Raw genomic sequence first — 12,106 nt, forward strand, 5'->3', positions numbered from 1 at the left:
AATGGCTTTTTTCAAAGGATTACAGCAAAAAGTTGCATGTGTGACTTATGTGAGGACTTTAACCAAATTAATGACTCATTTGGGATTTGGATCATACACTTTAATACTAGACTGAGATTTCCTGAACCAAAATCAAAGGAGTTTTAGCAGTTTCTGAACGCTAATGCATTTTCTTAGCCAGTGCAGACTTTTTAAACTTTTAAGTATGGGAGTATAATACTAAGATAAATAGCCCTACAATTCCATTATTTATCTGTAATCTACTTCCTAAATATAGTTTTATTTACTAATGATCATTTGAAACTTTCCTGTTGAGGAGGGAGCTGCTAGCAATGTAGAACAACAATTGGAAGGACTTAGGTATCTGGGTGAAAAAGAGTAGGAGAAGATATAGGTAACTCGCTTAGGGGCTTTTGCTACAACATCACAGAAATCAAAGATTAGATCGTCTCTTCACAAGGTGAATATACTTGCTTGCTAGGAGTGCAGACCAGCTGGCATTATTCCCACTGGGAGGAGCTTCAGCATTTGACAGAGGGAGGGAATTGAGACCTGATATTTCCTGTCCTAGATATCTGGCCTTTCCCTGGAAGCTTGTTCTTCTGTGTGCCGTCTTAGCGCATTTCACCACTCCAGCCTCGAGTTTCTAACATCTTGTAGTTGTGTTCTGTCTCTTCTCTCTCTGTTTTTCCCTGTTTTCCCCCCTCTCACAGGCTGTGCGAAGTTTAACTGTGCATCTGAGCAGGTGACATTCAAACCTGGTGGCAGGAGGACCCGATTTCTGAGTACGCCCTGCTTGGCTCTTTGTGTGTAACACCTTTACTCCTTCCTCGTCCTTGTTTTTCTGCTGCTTGGATCTGATGTTTCATGAAGTCCATTTTCATTTGTCTCTTTGTATATCATCTACTCGGTGGCTTGGCTGAATTACTATTACCCTCAGAAGTTTGGGTCTCTATGTTAATTATGATAAAAGATACAGAGATAATAATAGGTTTCTATAAGCTTAAAAAAAACCTTTCTGGTAGAAGTGCTTCTTCATAGATCCGTGACAGAGTAGCAAAGGTGGTAATGTTGTAGAGACTGCTGGGTCATTTAGAATAAATGAAGACTGAAGTCCATAGTCACATCTGCCCCTTGCTCTGGCATTAGAAGTGACAGAGAACATCTTGACCACTGATATACTTAGATCCTGGCAGTAAGGGAGAATTACACCCTATTTTTTTATTCTTTTTCCGAGTAGGTTGAAATCTTTTTTTCTTCTCAATTAAGCCTAACCATCTCTCAGTTCAAATGATGCTAGAATCTGTTCATTGGATCCTTTCACTCCCCCACCCCCACCCTCTAACTCCATAAAATTGGTAGTTCAAAAAGGGTTTCCGTATAGTTACTCTCATTAAGCATTTATTCTTCTAAGGACCAAAGCCCAGCACCTGCCAATGAAAATGGTCTTTTTAACATGATTGCTAGGATTTCCTAGCTCTCTTCTTCTTTTTTTTTTTTTTTTTTAAAGGTTTTATTTTTATTTTACAGAGAGAGAGACAGCCAGAGAGGGAACACAAGCAGGGGGAGCAGGAGAGGGAGAAGCAGGCTTCCCGCAGAGCAGGGAGCCTGATGTGGGGCTCGATCCCAGGACCCTGGGATCATGACTTGAGCTGAAGGCAGACGCTTAACGACTGAGCCACCCAGGCGCCCCTCCTAGCTCTCTTCTTAAAAGCAAGGTACAATAGCAAATCACCCAACTTTCTCAACCTGTCCTCCCCAAAGGTAAAATGAAGATGATGCCTGTCTCCTAGGGCTGTTGTACAAATCAAATGAGATCATGTGCACAAACACGGGCAGCACTTGGGAAGCACACGTCATTTCCTTCTAAATCAGCCAGTGCCTACCTGGCACATAGTAGGTAGTCAATAAATGTATATTGAAATAAAAATTTAAAAAACAAAAGCAAGGCTCAGGTAGAAAACCTTTGTTACAGTTGGGTTAAAGATCTTCTCTGTTGAGGCCTCAAACTTCTGATGTGGTTATTGAAGTGCTTTTTAAATGCATGTGCAAAAAGGTCATCACTGTTTCTGAGTGTGGTCCAGAGGTCCTTGGGCCTCACGAATCACCAGTCCAGGACTACTGAACAAAAGACATGGAAGGTGTTATCCAATTTGGTAGCTTTCCAAAGCATGTATGGTTTTTGGGTACTCAGATCGATAACTTTTCTGGTTAGACCAGGCTGGACCAGGCATGTTAGCACTTTGACACTTAAATAAGCATTTAATTTCTTTGTCCAGCTGGCAAGATGAAAAGACATTTAATAGTAAGAGGCAAGTGTTGTAAAGTAGGATGTAATATGTCAGGCCTATATTATACAGCCTGAGATGTCTAAGAGGGAAGAGAGAGAACCAAGGCTTTTTTGGGAAACATAATGTGAGAGATACACTTCAGATTAATTAATTAATTAAATTCTCACACACTCTTAAAGGTAGGTGGTGGCACACTTGTAACATCAAATGAAAGTGGTTAGAAATATTAAATCTTATCACTTCCTTTTGGGTCTAAGAAGAAAGGCCCTACATCTGTTGAAGGCACTTGAGTATATATCATATAAGCCTTGGTGAACAAATTGCAAGAGGCAGATTTAAAGCAAATATGGAAGGGAAAACAGGTACTTAACAGACGTGGGGTCTTTCTAGTTGGGGATGCGTTATTCTGTGCTCTCAAAATAGATAATGGTTTGGAAGCACGGCTTGGCTTAATGCTTTATTTATGTTCAAAAGTTGCTCGTTTTCCACATACTTTTAAAGACTTCTGGAGGGGAAGGGGTTAGTGTGTATGTCTAGGATTTGGAAATATATTAGCCAATTTAAATTGACTCAAAACTGTAACAGTGGTACTGTCAGTCTACTGGGGTAGAATTGCTAATGCATCTAATCGAGTGCTTTTTAACAACCCAGCAGGAGAAACAGAAAGTGGGACAGGGTCAGTGGAAAGACTGCTTGAGTATTTGAAATTCAAGCAGTAAGACCTGAGAGACTAGAGTTCCTCCCCCATCCCAGAACCTTAGTGCAGAGCATTATTCTCAGATACAAAGATTGGGTGTGGAAGCTCCGCTATCAGCCAGGTACCTCCATCCATCAGACACCCATGTTAAGGCTAAGTAAGATACGTCCCATAGAACTTTACCTATAGCAGGGGCTCCCGGGTCCCACCAGTCTGTCTCTCTTTCTGCTTTCTCTTGCTGGGACTTTGTGTGCTGTTTGGAGATTCTAAGTATTTTACACTGATGTTTCTTTATCTTTAACACATTGCTCTCTCTTTGTGCTTCAGGGAAGATGGTGAAAAAAGTCTGTCCTTGCAACCAGCTCTGTAGTAATTATCTTTTCTTTCTCTTACTTTTGGTCCTTGATTGCAAAGCCGGTTATCCATGAGTTCTTGGAACCCTGAAGCTTTACAACGTCCTCATTCCCAATTTTCATCTGTCTAGTTCTGCACCTTTTTCTAAGGTTTTTTAACATGCTTAATTGCTGACCACTGGTGGATTAAGAAATCACCTCATAGTCTGCTCTCATGTGAGGACCCCCTGTGAGCTGGCTTTGTGACAATTAAGGATTGATAATGCCCATAATATATAGAGAGATCAGGGATGCCTGGCTCTTTTGGGAAAGAGAGTCCTTTAGTCAGGAGATAACGTGCCAGCCGCTGTTCTGCCCACTGGGAAATCGGCACTGATCCAAACATAGAAAAGTCCATAGCCACCCATCATAGTGGGAGACATCTGCTGGATTGGTGAAGAGAGAAGCACTACTTTACAGAGTTGGCTTCTTAGACTGGTGGCTTCTCATTAAAGTGCAGACTGTTCAACTACCCAACCGGCCACCTAGAGGGTCAGTCAGAAAACTGACTAGTATTTGGGATACTAGGCAATGAGCTGTGACTCAGAGTAAGTTATTGTTACTAGGATCTGGTGGTGTGGTGTGTGGGAAATGTATTATGGCAGGAGAAAATTTAAAAATGGATTTTGGGTGGTGAAACATACACTACTTAGAGCTTTGCAGCAGAACTGAGAACGGTTTCAAGGTTACTCAGTATATTCTCTGGAAGGCAAGTAGCATTCTCAGAAATACCTGCATTACAGGTAGTGTTCTTAAACCATTTACTACTAAGATGGACTAAATGCACTATCCATTCTCCTAGCTTTCATAGTCAAGTCAGCTTTTGCCAGGCGTTAATTTCTGGCCAGAGTGGGATGTGTTTATTTCCTTTAATGGGAAAGCCTGTTTTCAGAAGCCAGAATGAGAAGGGTAACTGTATGGTTGACCCCTCCCCCCATCATGGTGTATAAACCCCACTTCAGAATCCAGTAATGTGTAAGACAGATTAAAATGAAAAATTAAATTTGATTATAAAGGAGCCTCACGGCATCAGAGGCGACTAGAGAGGTGTGACTCCGAGCATGAGCTCTTTGTGAATAAGCAGTGTTCACCTCTACTGAGCTTCTAGTATTTGGCTTTTAATAGTTCTGCTTACTTGTGATTGTTTCTGGTTTTCATTTTGATTCTCTCACTCATCATCAAGCTCACCAAGCAGTTATTACTCAAACAGGAAAATAGTCCTCATGCATGTGATATGCTTGCTTTCTAGATTTTATCACTATCACGACTGCCACCGTCATTGCTTGTGCTTCCCCACCACTGTCTGTCTTGCTTTTCAAGGCAGGCTGTTCCTGTGCTTTTATCCTTTTCCACTTGGGTTTCCTGTACCATAGGGGAACTTACTCTTCCCTTTACGCTGTATGTGCAGTAGCTATCCCCTTGTGGCTCCAGTGGGCACTAAGAAGTGAGCTAATACACACATTGCAGTAGATCCATGTCTTGCCTTGGTGGTAAGAAGCATGTGACCTTCCTCACTCTGCAGCTTCACCTCAGAATTAGCTATTACTCTAATACAGACATGCTTGTGTGTGCCATTCCCAGGGCCGTGGGGTTTAAACTTGACTTGAGAACAACAATGGATTATCAAGGGCTTGTAAATGGCAGAGTTGCTTCGGGCATGCTGCTGTGCTCTGGTGCTGCTTGGACCTGGAAAGCAGGAATATGTATGCATTTTTTTTTAGCCCCCAGCGTTACTTGGATATCTGAAGGCCTAGTGGCTCACAACTTACCTTAGTAGCTTTTATTTATTCTGCAGCAAATGTGAGATCTGGTAAGAAAGTGGGGGGTGAGGGAAGAAAAACAAGATCATGACTTTTCTTTCCCTCTTCCCTAAAACTTGCCTCTTCGAATAATCTTCAGTGTGCCCTCCAGCAGAGCCGAAATCAGGCAGGACACAGAGCCTTTCTTCCTTTCTCATCAAACCATAGAAATAGAATTCCTTCATCATAACCTCAAAGCTTCCTCCTTCCCTTTGCACTCCTACCTCAGCTGAATGTTCCTGTTGCTTCCATGTGCGAGTGCTTGCTCTTCTGGGAAGGAAGAGGAGGGGTGAGAATTCACGAACCAATTGAAACTGAGGTCATCTTCAGGAAAATCATGTCTTCCTGGAGTTGAATGATTCAGGCACACCACAGAGAACCTTCCTCAGGAGTAATCTTGGTTCTTAACTCATAGGCAATTGGGAGAGGTCAAAGCATTCCTCCCGAGTTTATATTTATGAATTTGTGTGTATGAGTCCAGGTGAAAAAGGTTTTTGAACAGAGCATGCTATCTCCTCTCGCTCGCCTCTTTCTGTTAAAGAATGGCTGAAGACTGTGGCATAGCATCCACATGGTTTGGGAACCCCATCTTTTCCTGGGCCAAGCAATCTACCTTTGCATTCCTTTAACTCCTGCTTTTAACCCTGCCTCAGGGCTCAAGAAATCCTCTTCTTTTGCCCTGCATTCTGCAGCATTCTAGAGCCTCATTGACCTTAGCGCACCTCCCTCATCAGTGTGGTGCTGGGAATAGGGTACTAAAAAGTTTCAGTACTCTAAGATACCATGTGAATGGGCTGAAAGAGGTCCCTGCCTGTTTGTGCCTACTATCATCCGGAGTTATTTAGCCTCATCCGCCACAACTCCTGAAGAGAGTCTGTTTTCATTACCCTGTTATGTTATGCCAGAACATGTGGCTAAACAAACCCTTGGACCCTTCCCCTCTCGCATGCGTTCCCAGCTTATCCTCTCCTCATTCAGTGGCTTGCCATTCATCATCCTGTGAAGTTTTCCCTCTTCCTGACGTTCTAACCCAAGCTTCTTATAATGGTTGTATTCTGGTGCTTCCTCTAATTCTAGGGACCAGTAGCACAAACACCGTTGGGGGAGCAGTGAACAGCCAAGCCGCCCAAGCTCAGCCTCCTGCCATGACGTCCAGCAGGAAGGGCACGTTCACAGATGACCTGCACAAGCTGGTAGACAATTGGGCCCGAGATGCCATGAATCTTTCCAGCAGGAGAGGAAGCAAAGGACACATGAATTATGAGGCAAGTCTTCCCTTTTTGTCATTTTCCTAATCTAGCAGAGTATCGCTGAGCACACATCTGAAGCAGAGGTGGTATCAACTACCTAGCTAGTGCTTAGCCTTTCATGCTGTAGCCTTCTGTAGCAGCTCATAAATTTTAACACCCAGTTACCCTTTTATTTGTCTTTGAATCCCTAGCTCCCTGTCAACTCAGTTTTTTCTCCCCTTTTCTCTTAATGCCCTGAATTGCATACACGTATATACACATGTACATGACTCTGCCCACTTCCAAGCGCACCCTTACTTGGCAAGTGTAAAGAGCCAATAATTATGAAAGGTTTGGTTTTGGTTTTACTATACCCTGTAAGGCTCGAACAGCCCCAGTTCTAGAATTAGATTTCAGTACCACCCATTTCACCTCTGGGTTATACCCACACCAAACTTGACATGTAGTTGTTTTGTTTTCAGGGCCCTGGAATGGCAAGGAAGTTCTCTGCACCTGGTCAGCTGTGCATCTCCATGACCTCAAATCTGGGTGGTTCTGCCCCCATCTCTGCAGCATCAGCTACCTCTCTAGGTCATTTCACCAAGTCTATGTGCCCCCCACAGCAGTACGGTTTTCCAGCTCCCCCCTTTGGCACTCAGTGGAGTGGGACAGGTGGCCCAGCACCACAGCCGCTTGGCCAGTTCCAGCCTGTGGGAACTGCCTCCTTACAGAATTTCAACATCAGCAATTTGCAGAAATCCATCAGCAACCCCCCAGGTTCCAACCTGCGGACCACTTAGACCTAGAGACATTAACTGGAGTAGATTTGGGGGCAGGAGATGGAATGCTGAAGGGGGCGGGGGGGGGGACGGGAAAGTAGCCTATATACTAACTACTAGTGCTGCATTTAACTGGTTATTTCTTGCCAGAAAGGAATGTTTTTAATACCGCTTAGAGCCCTCAGAGTTGAGAATCTCCCTCCCCCTTCACCATTTACTGGAGTGGAACGAGAAGGAAAGAGCAGCTTTCTTGTGATGGGGCGGCTTCAGACCATGCTTTCCTGTTTCTCTACACCCAATAGTGAGGGCTAGAAAAGAGAATCATGTATCAGAAAGCTACGAGAGAGCTCAGTGGAAAACCAAACCCCATCTTTATTTCAGATGGGTGGAGCTCTTAATTTTGGTACCCACCCCAAATCCCTTATTCCCTCAAGAATCTAAACCACAAGACAAAAAAAAACACAAAAAAACAAAACAGAAAAACTTTTGGGCTCTCTTCTACCCTGTTCCCCCCTCCCTTTTTTTTTTCTTTGTTTCTTTTTTCTTTTTTTTTTTTTGCTTTAGAACCCAGTGAAAAACACCAGGGGACTGAGGTTTCAACCCTTTCTTATGATAGGTCATTAGTGCTTTAAGCAAATGATATTAGCAGCTTTGACTGCAGCATTAGCAATTAGGAAAAAAAAAAATTAAGTCCCCTGCGGACATGTAACTTTGCCATCAGTTTTGATGTGGAAACACTGTGATATATAAATGTTGTTGGACAACAGTAGTTTTAAGAATAAAATATGAAAGGTTTAAAAAGTTGGAAAAAAAAAGCAAGCTCTGTCCTTTACTTATTGAGACACTTTAGCTTTTTCCTTTGTATTTCCATTGTAGTAGATAAATAAATGTGAATGTAAGATTGTATAAATTACTGTACTTGAATACTTCTGTTCTCCCAGTATTGCTTGCTGGATATTTTAGTGCCTTGGACTTCTACTGCTTCTGCCATTAGCACCAACTTCTCATCAGACCCCAGATCAGCAGAGGGCATATGGAAGGATATTAGGTCCATGTGACCCCAGCAGAGGATTATGCCAAAGGGAAACTGAGTTGTTTTTTTTTTTTTTTTAAGTCATTCAATTTTGTCTAGAGCAGGTGTAAGATGAGCAGGGTGAGAAGTTAAGTTGACATCAGTGGTTGAAAGCAGAAAGTTCTGTTTCAAGAACAGTAAGGAGGGGTGTGGTAACAAAACTGAGCAATTTAAAAGCATAAGGGTGGTGTGTGATAAATGAAAGAAAAAGAAAGACTAAGAACGGGAGAACAGACTTGTCAGGAAGATGTGTGCTGCCTGGCCCACAGGGTGCCATGAGCCTTACTTAAGCCAGGCTTGACAGACAAGACCTAGTGGAAATGGCTAAATATAAAGGGAAGGGGGTGGGGGCTAGTTTTTAAGTTGGGAAATGTTGATAGTGAAAAGTTACAGATGGAGAAAGATGCTCTAAGAAAAACTTTGGATTGCTTTCCTCTTGTTGCAAATGTATCATGCATTTCTCAGCTTAGGGTACTGTATTTTGTGGAAAGTGGACCCACATCTGAATTAAGCATTGTAAGAAAGAGTGGCTTATTCCTACTCGTTTCCTATGTGATGTCCAAATGGTTGCAGGATCATAAATCTGTTGTGCCACCTCTATTTCTAGAATTGCAACTGATATTCTCACATTCTCATATAAACAAATACTCCCCTTAAGTAATAACTGCAACCAATCAGTATTATATAGTGCTATGCCTAGTTGTAATGGGCAGTTCTATTATTTTCAGAGCTTTCAGGAAATACTCTCCTAATTGGCTATGTTTGGGATCTCTGTTATCTCCGAAGATGGGGAAAGAAGCTAGGACTCCTCTAATTTTTTGGGTGCTTCTTCTCTTGACTCTTGAGTTGGGAAATTGACACATTTCCAATCTCTTACCCACCTCAACAGCACATCCCAGGAATCACCACAATACGGGGAGCCTGGTTGGCTGTCCTATCCTGTTGTTCCTTCATGGGCCCTGTTTTCTTTAGTAAGTTAGCCTAGGTCCCAAAGATGCAAGTGAAAGCTGAAGGTTTAGGAAAGTAGAAATGAAAAGGACAGGGGTTCCAAGCCCTGCTTCAAAGTTGTTTACTTATTTATTCTCTGCTTAAGATTCTTGGGGAGATGGTAAGAGTAAGGATAGAACAACGAAGGTGCCAAGTAAATGAGAAACAGACCACCTAAGATGAATGAAACCATACTTTCTACTAGAGGAACGAGGGAACCAAATGCAGCACATAATTTTTTGTTACTTTGGTTTTATTTTGAGATCACTTACACACAAAAAGTAAGAACTGGTTTTATTTACTGTTGATTTTTTTTTCCCCCTCCTGTGGATGAAGTAACTGAAGCCTAGAGGAATGAACTAGTGCTACTGAACTGTTTAAATTATTTTTGTGTTAATAGTACACTTTGAGTATCTTTTTCCACATTACAAAAATCTTTCTGAATTATAAATGTTTTCCTTACATTATTTAACAATGTACACTGTTTAAAAAAGCAAATAAACGGAATTCAAACCTTGGGGGTTTCTCAGCAGCCGTTAATTGTACATTTTGCACTAACTCTGGGTGTTGCGCTTCTTGTAAGATTGCGCTTTGTGCTTCAGTTTGTTACCTTTGTAGACTTATTTAATGAAACCATTCAAATAAACCAAACTTGCTTTTGAGCTGTGGGGTTTCATTTCCAGCAAATTCCTTTTTCATGATCTCATTAGCTCAGTTTTCAGTTGTGTGCAATTTATAACTGGATTCCTGATTCCGGGAACTTTTTTAAAGCAGCAGTTCTGAACTAAACTAAGATTATGCTTCAGACAAGGGAGAGATTTTTTTTTTCTGGAAAAAAAATGGTAAGGATATCAAAACCAAAAGATGAACATATGACCAAATCCATGTAATGAGAGGTGAGATAAAGGGGAAATCAGGGTAAGCTAGAGCCTCTTCATCTTCCATAGGAATAGAAATGTCTGGCTGCCTTCCTGTACTTTAAGAGTTCCTTGCCTTGGGTTCATAGTTTCCCACAAATGGATCTGTGATCTAAAAATTAATAAAAGCCACAGCTTGAAGATGAGATAAAAGGCACAGCCCAAGATGCATCTTAAAAAGAACCTGCAAACTCATTATGGGGGTGGGGGGGCAGATTATGAAACATTTGAAACTATGAAAAAAACCCATTTATGTTAAGATGGGTTATATCTCACATCTGAAATGGAGAAGTACACCCACTTTTATTTTTTGTTACAAAGGAAAATTTATTTTACTTTCTTAAAATGCCTTTTCTTCGGTCTTAGATCATTTCCTTGATTAGGTAAAAAACTGCAGGATTGTGACACCATAAACCTATAAACGCGAGATTATCATAGATGAAGATCGCAGCCTGTATTGATGCAAGGTAGTTAAAAAACACTGTAGCTTTTGTTTTCGGAAGGATACACAATATGGTGTGGACAACATTAAACACCGAGCGCCAAGGTGAAAGGCAGATATTACAATAATTTCACATAGGCAGCTGTAAAAGCTGGTGCTTAGTAATAATATTGCTTGAAGGCAGGTAGGCACTGGGGATTCCTAAAATTTCTATACATACTAACATAGTAGCTTAGGAATAAATAGTGAAGAACGTTAAGAGCCAAAGAAAAGGTATTTAATCTCAGAGCCTCCCCGCTGCAGTGTATGACAAGCTTTTTTAAAGCGCTTGTTTTCTGACTGCTCAGCTTTACCTACACAAGGCTCCAATAGTCAAATCCTCTGGTAAAGTTCAGAACGAAGCAAGGTAAATCCTTGGAAATAAAGCTCATTCCCTGGGAATGATGAACAGTTTTATGACCTAAAAGTAGTTTTTGAAAGTCCCTTTGTGACAAAGTCCAAGGATGTGACCTGAGCCTCCATTAGGATGGATCCAATTTCCTTTTCTTCAAGTCCTGGTTCTTCCCATAGATACCACAGTTTCCTATGGGAGAAAAAATAATTTAAATGTGGCTGCTGTGATTTTTCAAATAAGGAATAAACTGACAGCTAATAATTTCTGAACTGTGTTTGTTAACAATCCTAACTTAAACTAAAAAGCCAAGAACGAAAATTGTTATGAGGGCAGATCCTTCTGTTAACGCTAGATCCAGCTGCAATAACCAAACACGATGGGCCTGATTTAATAAGGAAAAGCTCTTCATTCATTTCGTGGTTAAACTTCCTACTACTGTAAAGGGTTACTAGGGGCTACACCTCTAGTCAGGACCTCAAAGGAAAAGCTGTGGCTCATAAACCAGTTGTTTTCTTGGACTGCTGTTCCTCTGGCATGATAGCACCCAACTTCTTCAAATGGAATGTCATGCTTCCTTTAAAATGCAGAGAATTAAACCCAAGTTCTCCTTTCAATTTTTGTTCCTAAACACTTCGCTACCTGTTACATCTTGGTTGCTATTGTGAGTTTGGAGGTGCGAGAGTCCAGATTTTGCTTGTGGATTCTGGTGGCAGAGGTTCTGTGGGGTCCTGTCCCAGGTCACCATCCGGTTCTTCAGGACTGATGTAGCAGAGGTCTGGAGCAGTTCTGGTTTAGACAAGGGCTTGACATCACTGTCGCTTGCATCTGGATCCATATCCCACATTCCGAGACTGTCTGTGAGGACCGAGATCATGAGAAAATGCAGCATCAACCAGTGCTCCCACATAAAGCACTGGGGAAAACTGGTCATGAGAAATTCCATGTCGTGCGTGGCCTACGACAGCTCCTGGGATTTCTCTTGCCCCTACCCCTAAAAGTACCGTGAAGCTTCTCTTAGGACAATAGAGGAGTTGAGTGTGTGCTCTCAGAACTGCCATCAGTCCATTAGGGGTCCTCTTTTTTTCCCAAAACTTCACGGGGCTATCC

General features: G+C 41.9%; 2 protein-coding genes across 9 annotated transcripts in view; one reads left to right on the plus strand and one right to left on the minus strand.

Annotated features, from left to right (window-relative positions):
• The window catches only part of WNK1 (WNK lysine deficient protein kinase 1), a 143,551-nt gene extending 133,643 nt beyond the window's left edge, over window positions 1-9,908 (plus strand). For all 8 annotated transcript variants that reach the window (XM_045874090.3, XM_045874096.3, XM_064591727.1 and 5 more), the window contains 2 exons: window positions 6,257-6,444; window positions 6,891-9,908. In XM_045874090.3, coding sequence (XP_045730046.1) covers window positions 6,257-6,444; window positions 6,891-7,208 — 506 coding nt within the window. In that variant the 3' untranslated portion in view covers window positions 7,209-9,908. The remainder of the gene's footprint in view (window positions 1-6,256; window positions 6,445-6,890) is intronic.
• Window positions 8,280-12,106, minus strand: part of RAD52 (RAD52 homolog, DNA repair protein) — a 69,969-nt gene continuing 66,142 nt past the window's right edge. Inside the window, exons 27-28 of the mRNA XM_064591730.1 lie at window positions 11,639-11,854; window positions 8,280-11,188 (exon numbers count right to left, since the gene is read on the minus strand). Coding sequence (XP_064447800.1) covers window positions 11,127-11,188; window positions 11,639-11,854 — 278 coding nt within the window. The 3' untranslated portion in view covers window positions 8,280-11,126. The remainder of the gene's footprint in view (window positions 11,189-11,638; window positions 11,855-12,106) is intronic.

This window comes from Mirounga angustirostris, unplaced genomic scaffold (assembly GCF_029215605.1).
Source record: "Mirounga angustirostris isolate CCGP_5_RB_7025 unplaced genomic scaffold, mMirAng1.0.hap1 SCAF_5, whole genome shotgun sequence".
NCBI lineage: Eukaryota > Metazoa > Chordata > Mammalia > Carnivora > Phocidae > Mirounga > Mirounga angustirostris.